The following is a 21,390-nucleotide window of genomic DNA, read 5'->3' as shown; positions in this document are numbered from 1 at the left end:
ACCCTGGGTCCAATCTCCAGGTTCAAAACCAAAAACAACAACAAAATGAAAGAAGAAATGGAATGAAATATGTTTTCTAGTCATAATACAGTCAAACCAAAAAGCAAAAGGAAAATGACAACACTGTATAGCTCTTGGGTTAAAGGAAATTATAATAAAAATTGAAACAACTTTGAAATCATCAATCAAAACATTCTATTTGAAGCTGGGTAAGGTGGTGCCACAAGCCTGTAATCCCAGTGACTTGGGAGGCTGAGGCAGGAGGATTGCAAGTTCAAGGCCAGGCTTGGCAAATTGGAAAGACCCCATCTAAAAATAAAAATAGCTGAGGACATAGCTCAGTGTAGCATGCCCCTGGGTTCAATCCCCAATATCAAAATAAAAAATCTTTAAAAATGATGGAATATGACCAAAGCCACACTTAAGAAGAAAATACATAGAGTGAAATGCTTTTATTATTAAACAACAAAGAATGCAAATACAATATGCTGGATATTTATTAAAAGCTTATACTCTTAAGACTTGAACAAAATATAATGCCTTTAATCTTTATAGTACTTACGAAGTGGGTACTGATTTTTGTCCTTCATAACAGTTAGGAGGTAGGTACTGTATGTGCCCTAATTAAGCACATCTAACTGTGTAATCTGCTTCCAAGAACTATTTCACAAGCTTCTCAATTCAATGCCACAAATACTAATGCTTACTGTAAACAGGGCACTGTAACAAAGAAATGTTCAAAGGTGTTCTCTACCCTGTAAAAATCAAGTAATTTGTGTTTCTGATATATATGAGGGGTAAGAGGCATATCATACTATGATTGCAACTAAGCCTACCAGCTAAAATTGACTGTATTAAATGCTAAAAATAATGCGTAATTATAGCACTTTGTGAACAGAAAAATGAATCCAGCTTGGGATGGATTCATAGTGGTGCTTGTTTCCACTATTCAGAGAAGCAGCTCTAGGTTGTTCAAACAATTACTTGATGCAAGAGAAGCAGGGAGAGCATATATGTTTCCACTTTATTAAAATAGTGTATAAATACAGAGCAGTTGGGCACATCCATTCTAAGGCACTGTTCTGGTTTGAATGCAATTCCACAAGAGAGAAAAAAGAAGCCATTACATTCTGCATTTTTCATCTCTACATTCATACTCCTCCCATGTTACATGTTTATTGCTACTGGGATCTCAATTTAACCCCAGACTTATAGCAGCATCATACAGGGACCTGGATGTTAAGAATTAAAGACACATCCCGGCTCTGGCACTTAATATGATTTGGCACTTAATTATAGACTCTCTTGCATTGTTGTCCATTTGTTTCTCAACACTTGTTTAATTACAGATATTATAAACTCTTTATGAGCCTGATCCATGAATTATATTTCTTTACTAGCTCCATTAAGCCTAGAACAGGACTAGTTAGGCACATAGTAGATACCCCCCAAATACTTATATATCACTTCCAAGAATTTCAATGCAATAGAAGAGATACACTTTCCCTAGTTCTAGTTTAAGGAAAGGATGACTGGATATCTTCATAAAGGGACAATGCTTGAATGTCCTATTTCTTGTATCTGATAACAAGGAATTAGGCTCAATGAATATTTTCATATAGTAACAGCTTTAATTGATAAGACTTCTTCCCTCGCTATGAGAATTGGAGTTGTTACCATGATTATATGAAAATGTTTATATAAGTAATAACTGTGTGTGTATGTGTAATTATAAGATTATAAGTAAAATTCAAGGAGGTTGAGAATCACTGGGCAATTCACAATTAATCTGAATGAGTGACCCTCAATTCCTTAATTTGATGTGTGTATGGGTCTGTATGTATATGCTACTGTGGTGTGTGTGTGTGTGTGTGTGTGTGTGTGCGTGTGTGTGTAATTATGAGTAAAATTCAAAGAGGTTTAGAATCACTGGGCAATTATCTGAATTAGTGATCCCCACCTCCTTAAAATGATGTGCTGTATGTTTTGTATATTATACAAAAGATGTATATCTTTGAAGAAATTTCCATAATACCCTTGAAATAAATGGAGATTACTAACTTGGGATCAACAGGACTACACTGATAGCTATAGAAATAGTTATTTAAGGCAGTGTGTTCCAAGGGATATTTGCAAAATACTAGTTCAAAAGTTATTACTAGGTGTATATGAAAAAAGGTTCTGGGGTCAATAAGTTTAGAAAACGTTAAGCCCAAAGAGGTGCTTTATCTTCCTTTAGTAGAGGACCTCTCTGAGATTTTCATATGCTGATATGCATTATGAATCTAGGAAGGATAAACAGCAGGAAGCAGTTTCCAAACTTACTTGCAACATATCTTGCAGAATTAAGTGTGCCATGACACATATGGAGACACTGAATTTTAAAAATGGGTAAAATTTCAAAAGCACTGAAAGACACATAAGTGAATATCAAAGGAGAGCGAAAAATCCATTAATATTGGTTCTCTAGTCAAATGAAAGAAAATTCATTCTACTTGTACAACTTCAACTGTCAAGTTAATTCTTCCAGATCTATAGCTTAATTACCAAATCAATAATCCTCTCTAAGCACCATCACCACAGACTTCCAACTAAGCAAACCAGTAAACTTGGCAAATTCAAAAGTAAAGGTTACAATCTTGATTTTCTTAAACATAGAAATTTCAATAGAAGTAACCCTATTTTTATGAGGCAAATAATATTCCCCTTCATCCTTGTGTTCCTTACACTTTTTATTGTTTGACAAAATCCATTGTCTCCTTTCTTGCACCTGGGGCATATCTAAAGCTCTGAGCTTATGTAGTCAACTTTAATAATTACACAGCAGAATAAGTATTCTATTATAGATATGTCATCTACACATGGTTATCCATTATATTGACTCTACCCCTAAAAGGATAATCATCCTTTATATGCTTACACTTATGATATGGTTGCCCCGGCAGAACACAAAGTTTTCCATTGTAATAAAAAAAGACAGAATAATCAAATCTAGGATAGCTGCAAGAATAGGTGGATACTCTAGAACTTATATGCCTTGGAAGATGGATTTAAAAAATAGCCTCCCCGCCAAAAAAAAAAAAAAAATGCTGTTCTTGTAAGTTCAAAGAGCTTCTTCCAAATTATGACTTTTTTGAGCTAATATTAATCTCTACAGGACCTATTTCTCTTAACAATTCTTAAAGAAGTCCTCTAAAGTGAGTAACTTGGTGCATAATAAGACCTGCTCTCTGTCTGAAGCTTTTAGAACAATGACTACACTTGTATGGCTTCTCCCCTGTATGAATTCTTAAATGAATAACGAGGCTTGGTCTCTGTCTAAAGCTTTTTCCACAATAATTACATTTAAAAGGTCTCTCTTCAGTATGCGTTCTCTGGTGCAAAGTAAGTGCTGTCAGTCGACTAAAACTCTTCCCACAGCTATGACATCTATGAGGTTTTTCACCTGTGTGAGTTTTTAGATGTCTTTTGAGACTTGATCCATGACAGAAACTTTTTCCACACTCCAGGCATTTATATGTTTCTTCTTCAGAATGTGTTCTCTGGTGCCCGATAAGGTGTGACCGCCGAGTGAACCGCTTCTTACATACAGTACATTCATAAGGTCTCTCTCCTGTATGAAGCCGTTGGTGCCTATAAAGGTCTGAACTACGGAGGAATCTTTTGCCACATTCAGGACATTTGTGAGGTTCCTCTCCCGAATGAATTCGCTGGTGTCCAGTAAGTTGTGACTTCCGAGCAAAACATTTTCCACACTGAGGACATCGGTGAGGTTTCTCTCCTGGACTCTTTTTCTTCTGAGGCCTAGGGTTGAGAGGTTCTTCTAGGTTGGAACTCTCGGGTGTCTCTCCTAGAGTGGGGTTCTGATGTTCTACAAGTTTTGCTAAATCTGTCTGTAAATCCTCTGGGGGTGGTTCCCACTGATTTTCTAACTGTACATAGTCTTTTTGCAAAATGGGACCATGTAGAGCATTCCCCTCTAATGTTACAACAAATGGATACATATTCTCCATTTTTTTCTGTTTTGAAGCATCTTCTTCATTTTCTAACCCAATTTCAAAACCTAAGAGAAGAAATGGAATATTGCCAATGTTATCGTGTTCCAAGAGAGGGAAAAAAAACTGAAGGAAAATAAAGAGTTGGGCTGGGGATGTGGCTCAAGCGGTAGGGTGCTCGCCTGGCATGCATGCGGCCCGGGTTCTATCCTCAGCCCCACATACAAACAAGGATGTTGTGTCCGCTGAGAACTAAAAAATAAATATTACAAAATTCTCTCTCTCTCCTCTCTCTCTTTAAAAAAAGAGTCATATTAAACCATTAACAGAAATATAGAAATTCCTAAATAGAATTCCTAGCTCTTTACCCCAATTAAGTTGAAATTTTCTTTCCCTTCTTCCCTAGTACATTAATGAACATTTACTTACCTATCTTAGAATCAAGTAATTGTTTCATTTCTTTGGAATCCTGTAATTCTTTCACCCATGGCTCTTCTCTATGCTCCAGTGGGAAGGTCACATCAAGCTTTGGTAATGGATATCCTGGTCAAAGAAAAGAAGGAAAGCATGATAGTTTGATTCATCATTGGTTGTTCCAAAATTTGGGCTGATTTCTTGGACACAGGGCCTCTTGATATCTACTTCCTCCTCAGTTAAGACTACTTCATCTGGAGTCACAGGAAGTTTTTTTAAAATTTTTTATGATAAGAACAAAAGAAAAATGGAAACATTCTTTTGTGCTCACTTCAAGGAGGTTCTCTAATCTATGGGAGGTGAATGAACCATCTGTGTGCTGACATCAGTGCACTAAATTACTTCTATGTCTATTTTTTGGTGGAGGAGCAGTAACCAGGAATTGAATCCAGGGGCACTTTACCACTGAGCTACATCCCCGAGCCTTTTTTTTTTTTTTTTCTGAGATTTTATATGTGTCTCCCAGAGGTCCATATGTTAAAGGTTTGGTCCCCAGCTAGATGCTGTTGGGAGGTGGTGGAAATTAAAGGTGCAGGACCCAGTGGGAAATTTTAAGTTATTGGGAGGTGTGCCCTTGAGAGGAATTGTGGAACCCTGGTCTCTTCCTCTTTCTTTTTTATTCCTGGCCATGAAGAGAACAGTTGTTCCACCATGTATTCTGCACCATATGTGCTGCCTGGCCATAGGCCCAAAAGCTTTGATCATGCTGAAATCTCCAAAAAGTTGATTATCTCAGGTATTTGTTACAGTAATGGAAAGCCAACAAATACAGCTTTTATATTTTTCAACTCTAAAATTTCCATTTGATTTTTCTAATTTCTATCTCTTTATTGCTATTCTCTATGAGATATAATATTGTCATCATAACTTTCTTTACTTAATTGTGGTTTTCTCAAGTTCTTAGAATACAGTCATAATGGTTACTTTGAAGTGTTTTTCTGTTAAATATGATCTCTAGTCACTCTCATAAATGGACTCTGTTGCCTGATTTCCCCTGCCCCAATAGTTTTGTATCAACATGCATGTCTCATAAATTTGTGTTGGTATTGGACATTTTATATAATATATTGCAGCAAATCTATACCATTCCCCAAGGTCTTTCATTGTTATTTGCTTATTTATTATCAAATGACTGGGTAATTTTAGTGAAGTCTATCCCCCTGCAATACTAAGTATTATTAAGCAATATTAACCTGACATCACTCTTCCTGGAGCACATCCTTAGCTATGCACAGTCTCTCTGGAATGATAGATATCAGGGCAGCAAAATATATTACAAGAAAAAATGATCTCAAACATTGAAAAACATTAATGTGCATATCCAGGAAGGAACACACTGATGATTCTATGTGATTTCAAGAAATTCATAAGGGTTTCTTGAAAAAAAATTCACATCCCAAGAAAAATTTCAAGTATTACAAAACAAGAAATCTGTGTCACTGGAGGGCATGCAGCAAATAGGCACAAGATACAAACATTATGTCTATCACACACAAAGCCATCCAGGCTCTTCAGGTCATATGGAGGCCTCTACTTGTTTGGTAGCAGAATGAATTTCACATAGAAAAAAAACACAAGGAAATAGATCCACAGATGAAATAAAGATCTAAAATTTACACAAAAGGATAAAACCTTAAAAGACAGGAAGAGAAAAATGATTCATCAGTTACACGAGGGGGTTAAAAGTTGAGTTCTCATCAGAAAACAACAGAGGCTAGAAGGCAGTGAGGTTGACATATTCAAAGTACTCAGAGAAAAAAAAAATGTATGCTGGGCATGGTGGTGCATTTATATAATCCCAGCAATATGGGAGGATGAGGCAGGAGGTCACAAGTTCAAGGCCAGCCTCAGAACTTTCCTGAGGCATTAATTAACTTAGTGAGAGTCTGTCTCTAAAAAAAGCTAGGGATGAAGCTCAGTGGCAAATGATCCCTGGGTTCAATCCACAGTACCATAAAAACAGGCAATCAAGAATCTTACAACTAGCAAAGCTATCTTTCAAAAATGAATATGCAAGGGCTGGGGATATAGTTCAGTAGTAGAGTGCTTGCCTGGCATGCGTGAAGCCCTGGATTTGATCCCCAGCACTATAAAATGCAATAAAGATATTCCTGAGAAACAAAACAGAGAATTCAATTCTAGCAGACTTATCAAAAAATATATATATCATATATATTGTAAATTATATTATGTTTTATGTAATATATATCATATAATCTATAGACAGAGAGTTGAAAAAAATACTAAGGAAGTTCCTCATCTGGGCAAGTGACCACAGAAGCCAAATGAAAAAAATAGTACAAATAAAGGTAAGTATGTAATGAGAAAAATTATAAATAAATAAAAAATTCTGCTTCTTTCTTTAAAAATATTTTTTAAAATAAGTGCTATAATATATAGAAATGTAATGTATTTGTCAATAATAGCACAAGTGAGGTGGGTGAGAGCAAAGTTGTATTGGTCTGGATGATTCCAATTGATTACTAAAATCCACAGGAACAAATGAAAAAAAAAAAAAAAAGAAGAAAGAAAGAAGCCAGGCGCAGTGGCACATGCCTACAATCACAGCAACTGGGGAAGCTGAGGCAGGAGGATCTCAATATCAACGCCAGCCTTGGCAATTTAGAGAGACCCTCAGTGACTTAGTGAGATCCTGTTTCAAATTAAAAAAAAAATAAAAAGGTTGGGGATGTAACTTACTAGTAAGGGGCCCCTGGGTTCAATCCCCAGTGCCACAAAAAAAAAAAAAAAAAAATAGATTGAAAGCAAGGATGGAAAAATACATATCCTGTAAATAACATCCACAAGATGACTAAACAGATATTAAAACAAGAAATGCTACTAAAGAGGATCATTTTATGATAAAATGATCAATCAGAAAGAGAAAACAGTTATAAACACATATGCAGTTAATTACAAAGTACCAAAATACATGAAGCAAAAAAATGAAAGAAATAGAAGAATACACAATTCAATAACTCCTGTATTAATGGATAGAAAATCTGATTAACTATAGAAGACAAAGAAAATATCATAAGTTAAACATGGCAAACAAGCATAGAACACTCCACCCAATAATAGCAGAATATACATTCTTCATAAGTGCAAACAGAAAATTCTCCAGGACACATAAGATGCTATACCATAAAAACATGTTCAGAGAAAACTCAAATTACTATAATCAGAAATGAAAGAGGTAACACTACCACTAACCTTACAAAAGAATTATAAAGGACTACTATAAACAAATGTATGAAAATAAATCAGATAATAAATAAGGGCATGTGCCACCACACCTGGCTATAATCAATGGATTTTTATAAAGGTGCTAAGAAAATTCAATAGAGAAAGAGTTGTCTCCTCAATAAATGGTGCTAGGACAACTGGATATCCATGTGCAAAAGAATGATATTGGTTCACCGTTTAAAATATTTATTTTAAATAGATGAATGTAAGATATAAATACATAAGAGAAGGAGTGTAAGTTAAAATCTTCATGACCTTGATTTAGACAACAGTTCTACAAATATGACATTGAATGTACAAGCAAAAAGGGCTGGGTTGTGGCTCAGTGGTAGAGTTGCTCGCCTAGCACATGCAAGGCCCTGGGTTCAATCCTCAGCACCACATAAAAATAGATAAAATGAAGGTATTGTGTCCAACTACAATTAAAAAATAAATATTAGAAAAAAGAGGGCTGGGGCTGTAGCTCATTTGGTAGAGTGCCCGCCTCGCACGTGTGAGACACTGGGTTTGATTCTCAGCACCACATAAAAATCAATAAAGATATTTTTAAAAAAGAAAGTATAAGGAAAAACAGAAAAAAAAAACTGCAATTCTTCAAATACTTAAAAAAAAAAAAAAGCAGAGGAGGGCTGGGGATATAGCTCAGTAGCAGAGCCCTTGCCTTGCATGTGCAAGGTCCTGGGTTCAATCCTCAGCACCATCTCCCCTTAACTAAAAAAAAAAGAAAGAAAGAAGAGGAGGAAAGACTTTCTAACTCATGCTATGAGGCCCTTATTGCTGTGACAAAAAAAAAAAAAAAAGGACAAGAAAAGGACCAGTATCTCTTCTGAATATGGGGGTAAAGATCTTCAACAAAATGTTAGTGAAATGAATCTAGCAATACATAATAAGAATTATACACCAGGTATTTATCCCAGGAATGCAAAGATGATTTATCATTAAAAATTAAGATAATATAACATTACAATAGAATATCAAATAAAAAATCACATGTTCATTTCAATACCTACAGAAAAAAATAATCAAGCAAAATTTATACTGCTTCCTGATTTTTTAAAAAACTCAAACAACAAATAGAAGGCAATTTCCTCATCTATGAAAGATCCATAGCTAAAATCATAAGTAATTGTGAAAAATTAAATTTCTCCTGCAAGCAGGAAAAAAGGCAAAGATGTGAACTCTCACCATTTCTATTCAACATTGTACTAAGGTTCTGACAAGGGCAACTAGGCAAAAAACAAAAAACAAAAACAAAAACAAAACAGATTTAGATTGAATCTCAGGAAGTAAAACTGTTTCTTTTCACAGATGACATGGTTCTGTACATAGAAAGTTCTAAAGAATTTACTAAGAAATAATAAGCAAGTTCGGTAATTTGTAGGATACAACATCAATATAGAAAAATCAATTGTAATTCTATATACTTTCAACAAACAATCCAAAAATAAAATTAAGAAAACAATTCCACCGACAATAACATTAACAAGAATAAAATATTTAGGAAAAAATTTAATACAAATCTTATACTTTATAAACTATAGCTGGGTGTGGTGACACACATGCCTGTAATCCTAGCATCTTGGAAGGGTAAGACAGGAGGATTACAAATTCAAGGCTAGCCTGGGCTATTTAGTGAGACCCTCATCAATTTAGCAAGATAAAACATAAAATGGGCTGAAGATGTAGTTCATTGGGCAAAGTGCCCCTGGGTTAAATCCCCAGTACCAAAAACAAAAACAAAACCTATAAAACATTGTTGAAAGCTATCAGAGAAAATCTGAATAAATAGAAAAGCATCTTAGGCTCATGCATCACAAAATCTAATATTGTTAACATTGGTAATATTCTTCAAATTGATCCACATCTAATACAATCCCTAAAAGCATCCTAATTGACTTCTGTGTAGAAACTGGTGAAATTACAACAAATCCAGAATATCTTGAAAAATAAGAACAAAGTTCAATTCTTGCATTTTCAGATTTCAAAATTTACCACAAAGCAATAATAATCAGGACAGTCTGGTACATCCATGAGAATAGACATATGAATCAGTAGGATAGAAATAATGCATCTAGCAATAAGCCCATATACCTCCAATCAATTGATTTTTAACAATAGTTTCAAAGACATTCAATGCAGTAAGAATAGCCTTTTCAACAAATAATGCTGAGACACCTTGCTATCCACATGCAGATAAAGTATCCGTTGGACCCCTACCTCACACCCTATAAAATTAGTTGAAAATGGTAAGAGTCTTAAATATAAGAAAACATGATCATTTTAAAACATGCTCCCAGATTCTTTGATATTCTTCCATTCCAGAGGTAGGATTTTTCCTTTCCTTCACTTAACACTTAATTGTGGGGTGCGGCTGGTAGGTTTAACTTAGTGCCTCCCTTCTTTTTTTTGACACAATATCTTCATTCTATTTATTTGTTTGTTTGTTTACTTATTTATTTATTTATATGTAGTGCTGAGGATCAAACCCAGTGTTTCACACATGCAAGGCAAGCGCTCTACCGCTGAGCCACAAAGCCACAACCCCAGCCCTTAGTGACTCCCTTCTAATAAAGAGAATGTGGTAGAAAAGCTGGTGTGTGACTAGGTTACCAAAGATGCTAAGGCATGCCCCTTGTTTTCTCTTGGATCATCTACTGGGGGGGGGGGGGGCGGGGAAGCCTGTTGTCCTGTCATGCTGATGCTCAGGTAGCCTCTGAAGAAGCTCTCTTAGCAAGGAATTGAAGCTGCCTGACAGGCCCTGCTGACACTTGATTAAAATTATAAAGACACTCTGAGCCAGAAACATCCAATAAACAACTCCCAAAGTCCTGACTCTCAGAAACTGTGATAAATGCTTTTTCCTTACGTTGCTAAAATTGGGGGGCAGAATAATTTATTTTGAAACAAAAGCTAAATAATACAAAGAAGGAAAAAGCAACTACAGGTTAACTAAAAAGGTGATCACTGAAGAATGCTCTTCAAGTCCTATACTCAGGGAAAGACTTTATCAAGCTCCATTAGCAAAATCTGTCATAAAGGTTCCAATACACTGTGAAATATTATTACTATAGTTTGGGGTTAGATATTACCTTACAGTTAACTATTTCATATAATAGGATAATCTGGAAAGATTTAAGTGACAAGAATGTTCTGATGCTTTCCAGATAGTATGGGTTTCATGTTTAAATTTTCATCTCTCATAACCTTCATCACCAAAAGGATGTGATCTTTGACATCTCACATGTATTCCAAACGAAAATTTATTGATTGAAACAAAAACCCAAAGTTTTGGGGCTGGGTTTGTGGCTCAGCGGTATAGCACTCTCCTAGCACATGCAGGATGCTTGGCTCGATCCTCAGCACCACATAAAAATTAAAAATAAAGTTAAAAAAACCCCAAAGGTTTGATAATTGAAAATATGTTCCAATTTTGGTGTAATAATTTTGAATTCCACATTCTCTAAAGATAGAGTTGGCATGATACCCTTCATGCTTTTAGGACCAGTGCCTCCTTGCCTCTTTTCTTTCTGACTACAGACATTCTAATAGCATTACCCACCTGTAGGATTTAGAGTGTCTGGCTTCTATTTAATGATGGATTTTTTTTTTGTTTATGTCTTCCTTAGATCACTCTGCATTTTTCCTTTAAGTTCTTTTTTTATTTTGCAATGAACGTGTGTGTGCTTTCAGTTATAAAAAAATATCATTAAATGACCAAAATACTTGTGTGCACACACACATTTCATATAATCAAACCATCCTAATATTTTGCTGACAGAGAATATATTGCAAACTTTAACATAAACTCGATTGATTTCTTCCATTACTTTTAAATTCATTCTTCACTTAGCCAGTATCTTGTGCTTTTCACTCCATCTCCAATAGGATCTGCTTCATGCAATACATCAAGATGTTTAAATATTTAAGTAACCTTTAAATAATGGAGGAAGAAGTCTTACATCATTTTGCAAAGTATATTATATACTTTAAACAGGGAAAACAGGATACTTCCCCTCTTCCAAATTTGTATTTCTTACTTGATTAACTAACTATACCTATCTTTTGTTAAGCACACTGAATTTTCATGTGCTTTACACCATGATGAATACTGCTGCTCTGTGATCTTTGAACCTGTAATATTGATAAAAGAAGCAAATTAACATGTAGAATCAGAATGTATATATCAAAAGAGCTATAATTTGATAGGACTAATGAAACTCTACTATTTGTGGCAAGCACACATACATAAACACAGATTTTTAAAATAATTATTTAGCAGACTTTTAAATGAAGGTAACATAAAGACTGGAATATAAATGATGACATCATATAGTTCTGCAATGACCACAATAAGAAAATGTATTTCAGGGTTTTCCTCTCCTGGTCAGCATTATTTAAAAAATATGTGTCTGGTGCAGTGGTGAATGCCTGTAATCCCAGTGGTTTAGGAGGCACAGGCAGGAGGATTGCAAGTTCAAAGCCAGCCCCAGCAGCTAACAAGGCCTTAAGCAACTTAAAATCCCTGTTTCAAATTAAAAAAAAAAAACTAAACTAAAAGGCCTGGGAATGTGCCTCAGTGGTTAAGTGCCCCTGGGTTCAATCGCTGGTACCAAAAGAAAAAGCAAATGAAATCCACAAGCACCCTAGATCCATATGTTCAAATCTAAACTCACCTTGACCCACCAAATTTGATCCTTATCTGTGTTCTCCATGTCAGTAAATAACATTACAATCTGGATGCCATCCTTCATACCTTCTGGTTCATCACTGACACCCCACCAAGTCCTATATTTCATACCTGCTAAATATCTTTTGAATTACCCCTTTTCACTCCATCATCACCAATACACCCATGGTTCAGAAAACTTCTCTCCCACCTGGAGGATTTCAACAACCTCACAAAGGTGTCCCCATTTCCACTGGATCTCACTAGTACTGTAGCCAGAGTGATCTCCTAAAATGTAAGTCTGCCTATATCACTCTGATGATATTTGAGAACTTTCAAACATTCCCCACAGCCTTGATATTAAATCTTTTGGGGGACACCAGTGATTGAACAGAGGGGTGTTTAACCACTGAGCAAAATTCCCAGCACTTTTTTATTTTCTATTTTGAGACAGGATCTCACTAAATTGCTTAGGGCATCACTACGTTGCTGAGACTGCCTCAAACTTGCACTCCTCCTGCCTCAGCCTCTGAGATTACAGGCTGGGATTACAGGCCTATACCACGATGCCCAGCTTGATATTAAATTTTGATTCCTAAAATACAAGAAAAAGTTTTTCATGACTCAGGACACTGCTTCTTTCTCCAGCTTCTTCAATTTCTATCCCTGCTTCTCTACTTCTGCCGACCCCTCAGAGTGTAGCAGCAGGTCTTCTCTCTGCCCCGGGGCCTCTGCACTTGCAGCCCTTCTGCAAAGGCTCCCCCTCCTCACTCCCACCAGTCAATGGCTGACTCCAATCCATCCTAGAGCTACTACCCCAGATCCCCCTCCTCCAGAGGTCTTCCCTCTCAGCCTAATGATGGCAAGGGCCCCTGCTGTGTGCTCTGCCAGCATCCTAAGCCCTCCAACACACGTTCCCATCACATATCCAACATATCTGGACTGTCCACCAGAAGTGGGTGCCGGGACAGCTGGGGCTGATTTCCTGCCTCGTGGACTGTCTAGTCACAGGGTCCAGCAAGATGCCTGGCTCTTCACGGTGCTCAGAACGTTGACTGTGGGAATAAATGTGGAGAAGTGGAAGGGGACACAGTTGCTAAGCACTGGCCGTGTGCTAGTGATGGGGGCATCCCACATTTCTGTTTTGCAACATGGACCGTTCTCCACCTATTTTCATCTGCAGGGCTCTTTGGTGCTCTCAGGACTACACAGTGTCTTGGTGTGCCAACATGGTGACGCTGAGCTGCTGGGGAAAGGGAGAGGACTCCCACCACACTTGGGCCCAAGCTTCAGTGGGGGAGGGGAGGGCTGGGACAGGGCATGGGTAGCGATGTAAGGAAATGGCAAAGGGAAGGGAAACAGGAACACCCAGGCATCCAGTCCCGCTGCCTTTCTCCACCTGGCCTTTTCTCCTGCTAGCACGCACCCATTTGTGTCCAGGGCTGTGGTTCTCAAAGGGTGGTGTGTGCAGCACTTTGCTCAGAGACCTTGTTAAACCTGTACCCCAGGTGGTGCTGGGGCTGAGTGACTGCTTACTCATGAGAAGGGTGGTTACTTTCACCTGTTCCCCATGCCGCTGTACCCAAAATGCATTTTCCCCTGCTGTTCCCAGAGAGACATCTCCTCTTCCTCCCACTCCTTTCCATCCAAGAGGTCCATTTCCACTGGGGAATCCATGTTTCCCAGCAACCCCAACCTTTGAGAGCTCTTGTGCGCTCGGTCAGACACAAAAGAGCAGAAAGAAAACCTCGCCTTACCAGGATCCAGAAAGGGCTGGCATTCCCCAGCAGCACCATAGTTCAGCTCCGGAGGCCCTGCCTGTGGGATCCAGGCCCCTGTCACGGGAGCCTCCTGGACAGGTCCCATTCCCTGAAGTGCAGATGTCTCTAGGTGCATGTTTGGCATGGGTACTGTTCCTACAGGAGCCAGTTCTTCCAAGAGCATGTCATGCATATCGACCTGGGGGAAATGCCAAAACCCATCAGTTTAGAGTTATCCATAAGAAGTGAAGTTAGTTTAACCTCATTCTAAAGCAAAGTATTGCTGACTAGCAGTCAAATGAGAGCCACATGTGTAGTTTGAAATTTTCCAGTGGTCATAGGACACAATGTAAAAAAGGAACCAGGGAGTCCTCAATCTTAATAGCCAGTCAGATTTAACGTGACATATGCAAACCACCAGGATTGCAGCATGTAATCAATCCAAACAATTACCAAGTACTACCTCCTCTCCCCATCACAGCTTCTGCATGGGCTATGCAGTTTACACCCACAGCAGATCTCAACCAGCACTGGCCACATTTCAAGTGCTCAAGAGCCATACATGGCTCATGGCTCTTGTGCTGGGCAGGGGCAGTCTAGAGCACCTGAAGACAAAATCTTGTATGGTAAACAAAACTAAGAAGACAGAAGGGAAGGGAAACCACTACCGCATTCTAGGCTGGGGAAGCAGAAACCTTTAGAAGCTTCCTGTTCAGACTTCTTTGTGCCCTGAAGCCAACAGCTCCTGCAAGCCCTGCCCCACAGGGGACCCAGCACCCCAACACCCTGCTGGAAAAACATCTTCCCCTCAGCCCTGTGCTCCCAAAACACAGGCATCATGTGATACTTCTGAACCCAGGGCAGTTCCACTGCCCCTGTGGAGTATCCAACATATGCTGGCTGTTGCTGTCTACTGGGATTTAGTGGACCTGAGATGGGAGCATTGCTCACAAAGCAAGAGTTGTTTCAGGTCCCTACCAACTGTGCATTTCCCCCTCAAACATTCATATAGTTGAAGAGCATCTCCCAGCATCAATATCATGTTGAAAAGATACAATTTTTCCATATTTTAGGATGACTTGGATTTCCTACGAATGCACTACTGTGCAAATCAAAGGAAGATTACATTACTTGTTCCAATTTACAAAGACTTGGGGAAATCATCTGACAAGCAGCCACAGTGCATAGTACTTGAGCTGTATTAGTCTGAATACTGGCTGTTGCACTATAACAATTCTAAGAAGAGAGATAGGCATCTGACAATTTCATGATATCTTCTTGTAAAGTCAAGCAAACATATTTCTACAGATATATGTATTAGTAAATAATATACTATGTTCATTTTCCTTTATATGCTTTCTAGATTCTACTGTCTTCAGGGTCAACAAGCTATTTTTGTAAAGAGCTGGATAGTAAATATTTTAGGCTTTTCGACTATGTTTACTTTCTTATTTCTTCTTCTTCCTCTTAAAAAAAAAAAAACACTTTAAAAATGTAAAAGTCATTATTAGCTCACAATGTACACAGAAACAGGCCAAGGTCAGATTTGACCTGCAGGTCATGGAACAATACATAAAAGCATTTGGTTGTTACAGATAGGTACTTTGTTATGTGTAAGTTTCATTTATGGATAATAAAGAGATATTATAAAATATGTGTTACAGAAAGGGGTAGGGTCGGGCCAGTTTGAGAACCACTGACTTGATAACTCTTTCTAGCAAAAAGAAAAAACAAAAAGACATCTGAGAGAAGTGTCAAGGCTAGAGAATGGTACACAGACAAAATGTCTGGTCTAGATCCAGCTGCCTCAGTACTTCTTTTGATCTAACAACAAAGACCCCATACTCTTTTCTCACCTGCTGCTCTGGTATCTCAAGTTCTCTCTGTAAATCTTCTATCAGTGACACAACTCTTTCTCTATTCTCTGGGCAATGTTCCCTCACCCAGGTCTCTATCTCCGTGGGCAGGATAGTTAGGAATTGCTCCAACACCAGCAGCTCCAGTATTTGCTCCTTAGACCGCATCTTTGGCTTCAGCCACTGACAGCAAAGCTCCCAGAGTTTGTTGAAAGCTTCATGAGGCCCTGCTGCCTCTGTGTACTGGAACTGCCTGAAGCGCTGGCGGAACACTTCACAGTCAGTGTCATACTCTTGCAGCACAGAGCCCTGATTCAAGGAGGCCTGGATTGCACAACCCAGGGCCACAGCCATTGCCTCTTTCAGAAGATTAGAGTTTATCTGGGACCTGAGGTCTCGGATTTCAGTTTGTTCTGTGTAATAATCAGGGGAAAACACCTATAGCTGAAGACAGGGAAAAAAATGAGAAAAGAGAAACAGCAATGGTTACAAGAGGACATACTCACTGTCTTTATTTATCTTTATCAAAGACCTACATGATCACTTTGTTATCTTTCTAGTGGTTTTGAGAATCTGAGGACTTGCAGCCTGAAAAAAATACATACATATCCACTTCTGAGAACATTTAAAAAGTTTCTAGAATCTCAGTTTATTCATATACCCTCTAGAGTTGTTCTGTCTAATATGGTAGCCAATAGTCCCATGTGACACTTTAGGTTTAATTAAAATTTTAGTTTCTTAGTCACAGTAACAAAAACTTCAAGTGCTCAATAAATATCACTGCCAAAAATTCTATTGAACAGCTCTGCTCTTGAATTCTACCATCCCAAGGCTAAGAACTCTAGCTTTAAATATGCCCCTAAAGATCTGTTGGCATTTAACCCTATTCCTTGTCTAATCCAAGTATCATGTGTTTCTGAATATATGGAGGTCTCCAAGGAAATGTGGGAGGAATATTAACAATATTTCTGAGTCATGCCTGCCTGTAATCCCAGTGACTTGTGAGGCTAGGGCAGGAGGATTGAATGTCTGAATCTAGCCTCAGCAACTTAACCAGAACTGGTCTCAAAATAAAAAATAAAAAGGGATGGGGATATAGCTCAGCTCTAGAGAATCCCTGGGTTAAAATTCCCAGTACAGAAAAAAAACCAAAACAATACTTTTGAATAACTTTCACCATCAGGGTTTAAGTACCACTTAATAGCCTTTGATCAAAGTGAAGTTAGGCAAAATCACACTTTTCAAGGGCAGCAAATCATTGACCCCTCATTCTTCTCCATTCAAGGTATGTACAGTTCAGCCTATATCACTAAGATCCTCATCTTTCAGTAATATTCCAAGTGGCTCCCCTTTGTGAAAAATACACTGCTATATGACAGCTCAACAGGAATTTGCTCTTCACTTATAATGAAGGACATTTACCAAGTTCATGCTATATGCCAGATACTGTTCTAAGCATCCTGCATGTATTAATTCAGTTAACCCTCACTCAATCTTAGGCGTTCCCTATTAGTATTATCCCAGGAATGCAGATTAGGGAACAGAGGTTTGAGGCTTAGGGGAAATTAAATTAAATTGTCCAAAGTCACATGGTAAGTGCCAAGAGAAAATGTCCATGATGTTAAACCCATAGTCTTCTGCTTTTAAGAAGTCTAAAAAAAAACATCAGAGTGGGGCTAGGGTTGTGGCTCAGTGGTAGAGCACTTGCCTAGCATGTGTGAGGCACTAGCTTTCTCAGCAATTCGTATAAGCAAATAAAATAAAGGGTGATCAACAACAACAACAACAACAAAAAAAAACATCAAAGTACTCTTAGCATAACTCTGAGGTCACCGAGGTGGTCACCCACATGTCTCCACAGGTTTCAGGATCTGTACCTGCCCATGTACTATGGGTCCTCTGCATTTGCTGAGCCAGCTCTCTGGAGGGAATTCAAGAAAAAGAACACTCAGGACTTTTTTCCCATTCCATTAATCAGAATTGAAACTCTGTTCCTATTATCACCCTTTATCATGATGGTGGCAGATGGACTTAGAAGTAATAACCTACTAGCTGTGTGACCCTGACACTCAATGCCTCTGTGTACAATACATGCATAATCATAGCATTAACTTTATAAAATATCCCACCCGGATCCAACTGCAAGGAAAGCGAAAAGCAGCATGCCTGACACAAGGAAAGGGCTCAATAAGTTTATTGCTGGTCACGACTCCTTCCTAGGAAGCTTCTACCTTCCAGAGCCTAGGCATCTAACCGTTGCTGGAGGGCATCCAGGAACTGCGATTTTTTTGGCTGTGGACCTACCAGTTAATCCGCTCCAGCCTCACAGCTGGCCAGCCCTCCCCTCACTGACCCAAAACCTTCCACCACGTCTACCAGGGAAGTGACCCTCCGGGTTTCCTTGTTTCCTTCCATCTGTCCTTCCCAGTTAAAAGTTAACTGCACTGGGGGCTGTTTTTTCCTCCCAAATCTCCCTGTCGTGAACCCGCCTTCACACGGCCTATGAGTAAACCGATGTGAGAAAAGGGGGCACTTGAGGAACGGCACGAGTGACATGTCCCTGAAAAGTCTAAAAGCTGGTTTAAAATCGGATGCTGGTGTCACGGGCGCGGTCTCCGAGCGCTCCTGGGCGACGAGGTCCCGCCGCCCAGAGGGGCACTCCCAGCCTGTGAGGAATCCCAGGAAGGCCTGGCCGGGTCGCAGGGAGCGGCGGCGGGGTCCCTGGTCCGACAGGGGCCCGCCGCCCCTCGCTGCTCCAGCGGCTGCCGCCCGAGGCACATCTGAAATTTGCCAGTTCGCTTAGCCCAGGCAGGCGAAGGGAACCCCGCTACCCGCGCCCGCGCCCCAGGGACGACCACGCCCTCTGGCCGCTCCGGGACTCACCGCCTCAGCGCCCAAGGCTCTCCCAAGCTCACCGGCAACTGCCCAGGACGCAGGCGCGGAGCCGCGCTGTGGACTACATTTCCCGGTAGGCCTCACGTCGCCCGCCGCGCTCCGTGCCCAGAAGGATGCTGACGTGGGAGGAGCTGGGACTCTCCCGGGCTTCCTAGCTTCAAGCTGCTTTGGAATTGCTCCCATTTCCGGTCTAATCGCTTCTTGGTCCCTGGGGGTTGGGCGAGGCGAGCTCGGGGGTTGTGACAAAGTGAGGGCTTTTCAACCAACAACCTTAGAGTAACCTAACCAGAGCGGGTCTGGAATATCTCTTTAATCTGTCATGGCCTGCTAAGTGAGTCTCAAAACTGTGTGTGGAAGGATTTTTTTTTTTTTTTTTTTTTTTTAGAAAAGCTAGTTAAAAATACAGATTTCTCGGCCCAACCTGATATTAACGCATTGGGTCTTATATGAACTTAAGGATTCGCATTTTAATAAGCTTTCTTGGGGATTCCGACTCTGGCCATCTGCCCGCTAGTCACAGGGACCTTGGGTTTGCTTCCTAGTTTCCTTATCTTGAAGACTTGAGCTTCCAGAGATCAACCCCGCCCATTCCTCTCCACCTTCAGCCACCACCAGAGAGGTCTCTTGGGTCTTAGAATTCACCCACTGGCACTGCCTCGGATGTCTTCGATTTGTCCCTCGCTGGTCCCATCTCTGGAAGCAAAATTTTCCTTTTCATTGATCTGAAGCAGGTTGTCGTGAGGCCTGGTCCAATGGCTACTACATACAGTGGTTTTAATTGGAAAACAGTCTTTCATGTTAGTCCCAAGCTGGCACTGTTGGTATATGAATGCCAAACTTTAGTGCTAGAACTTACTTCCTGGGACCCACGACATAGACCTAGTGGGTCCACAACGGAGAGGAGAAAGCCACCTGTTCTTGTGCCTCCAAGAGGCCCTGGTGGATAACGGACTTGGGTGGCGGTGGAAGCCCTGGGTTCGATCTTCAGCACCACATAAAAATAATTAAATAAAATAATGTTATTGTGTCAAATACGACTAAAAATATTTATAAAAAATTTAAAAGCTGGGATGGAGCTCAATTGTAAAGCACACCTGGGTTAAATTCCCAGTAACCACCCCCCTCCCCAATTAAAAAAAAATTGAAGGGAGTTTGGGAAGCTGAGGGACTAGGTGATTGGGAGGTATTTTTGGTTTGCTTTTTTTCTTCCCCCTAAATTAGAAATCAAACTCCTGGGCATGGGGGCACTAGTACTAAGCTGCATCACCAACCTTTATTATTTATTCATTTATTGGTACTGGAGATTTAACCCAGGGGGCAATCAATCACTGAGCCACATCCCCAGCCCCTTTTAAATTTATTATTATTATTTTGTATTAGGGATTGAACCCTGGGCTCTTCACCACTGAATCACATCACCATGCCTTTTTATTTTATTTTTTATTTTGAGACAGGATCTTGCTAAATTGCTGAGGCTCGCCTTGAACTTTTGATTGGGAGGCTGCCTCAGCCTCTCAATCTGGTGGGATTACAGGCCATATTTATCTAATTAATTATTTATTTTTGAGACAGGGTCTCACTAAGTTGCCCAGGCTTGCCTCAAACTTACCATCTTCCAGACTTAGCCTCCAAAGTTGCTGGAATTGTAGGCATGCACCACTACACCCAACTAATTGGGAGGTTTTTTTTTTTTTTTTTTTTTTCTACCAGGGATTGAACCCAGGGGTACTTAAACATTGAGCCACATCCCCAGCCCTTTTTATCTTTTATTTTGAGACAGGACCCTGCTAAATTACTGAGGCTGGCTTTGAACTTGCAATCTTCCTGCCTCAGCCTCTAAGGCCACTGGGATTACAGGTTATGTGGCACTGCACCCAGCTAATTGGGAGGTTTTCACCTGCTTTGTGGTTGGCCCTGAAGTTTGGGGCATTTAGCTGTCTTAGTTCCAGATTCAGATTTTCTTGATTGCACTGAGTAGACCATACACTGGCAAGTGACCTTATATATTTCAGTCTGGAACATTTGTCCTCCAGATGCCCCACTTTCAGCTCCAGGGCAGTGAATAGTGTTGTATTGCTTTTGTTTTCCACAGGGAGGCAGTGCTGCTTTCAAAGCAGTTCAGCTGTGGAATTAGATCAAAAGGTGGTTTGAAATCCTGGCTCTGCTGAGGTACTAGCTATGTTACTTTGGATAATTCACTATTTCTCCCTGGACCCTACTTTCCCCATTGGTAAAATGACCGCGGTAAAAGCTTCTGGGGTTGTTTTGAGGATTTAAGGAATTACCAATTTTTTGCCAAGTACTAGGGATTCAATCCAGAGGCTCTTTAACACTGAGCTACAACCCCAGCCCCTTTTATTTTTAATTTTAATACAGTCTCACTAAGTTGCTGAGGCTGGCCTGGAACTCATGATCTTCCAGACTCAGCCTCCTGAGCTGCAGGGATAACAGGTGTGCAACACTGTGCCTGCCAGAGGGTGCATTTTGATCACTGCTGG

The 21,390-nt window shown here is 39.7% G+C and overlaps 1 protein-coding gene across 2 annotated transcripts; it reads right to left on the bottom strand.

Annotated features, from left to right (window-relative positions):
- Positions 1-1,005: 1,005 nt before the first annotated feature.
- Znf449 (zinc finger protein 449) lies at positions 1,006-18,912 on the bottom strand. 2 transcript variants are annotated; one of them, XM_071606200.1, is made up of 6 exons: positions 18,881-18,902; positions 17,875-17,918; positions 15,998-16,441; positions 14,139-14,340; positions 4,425-4,538; positions 1,006-4,063 (listed from the first exon to the last, which is right to left on the bottom strand). In XM_071606200.1, the coding sequence occupies exons 3-6, from the start codon at positions 16,349-16,351 to the stop codon at positions 3,180-3,182; spliced, it is 1,554 nt and encodes a 517-aa protein (XP_071462301.1). In that variant the 5' UTR covers positions 16,352-16,441; positions 17,875-17,918; positions 18,881-18,902; the 3' UTR covers positions 1,006-3,179. The 2 variants fall into 2 exon arrangements, with proteins under 2 accessions (XP_071462301.1, XP_027795969.1); XM_027940168.2 differs by lacking the exon at positions 17,875-17,918 and having other exon boundaries at positions 18,881-18,912.
- Positions 18,913-21,390: the final 2,478 nt, after the last annotated feature.

This window comes from Marmota flaviventris, chromosome X (genome assembly GCF_047511675.1).
Source record: "Marmota flaviventris isolate mMarFla1 chromosome X, mMarFla1.hap1, whole genome shotgun sequence".
NCBI lineage: Eukaryota > Metazoa > Chordata > Mammalia > Rodentia > Sciuridae > Marmota > Marmota flaviventris.
This window is presented reverse-complemented; position numbering and strand designations above follow the sequence as displayed.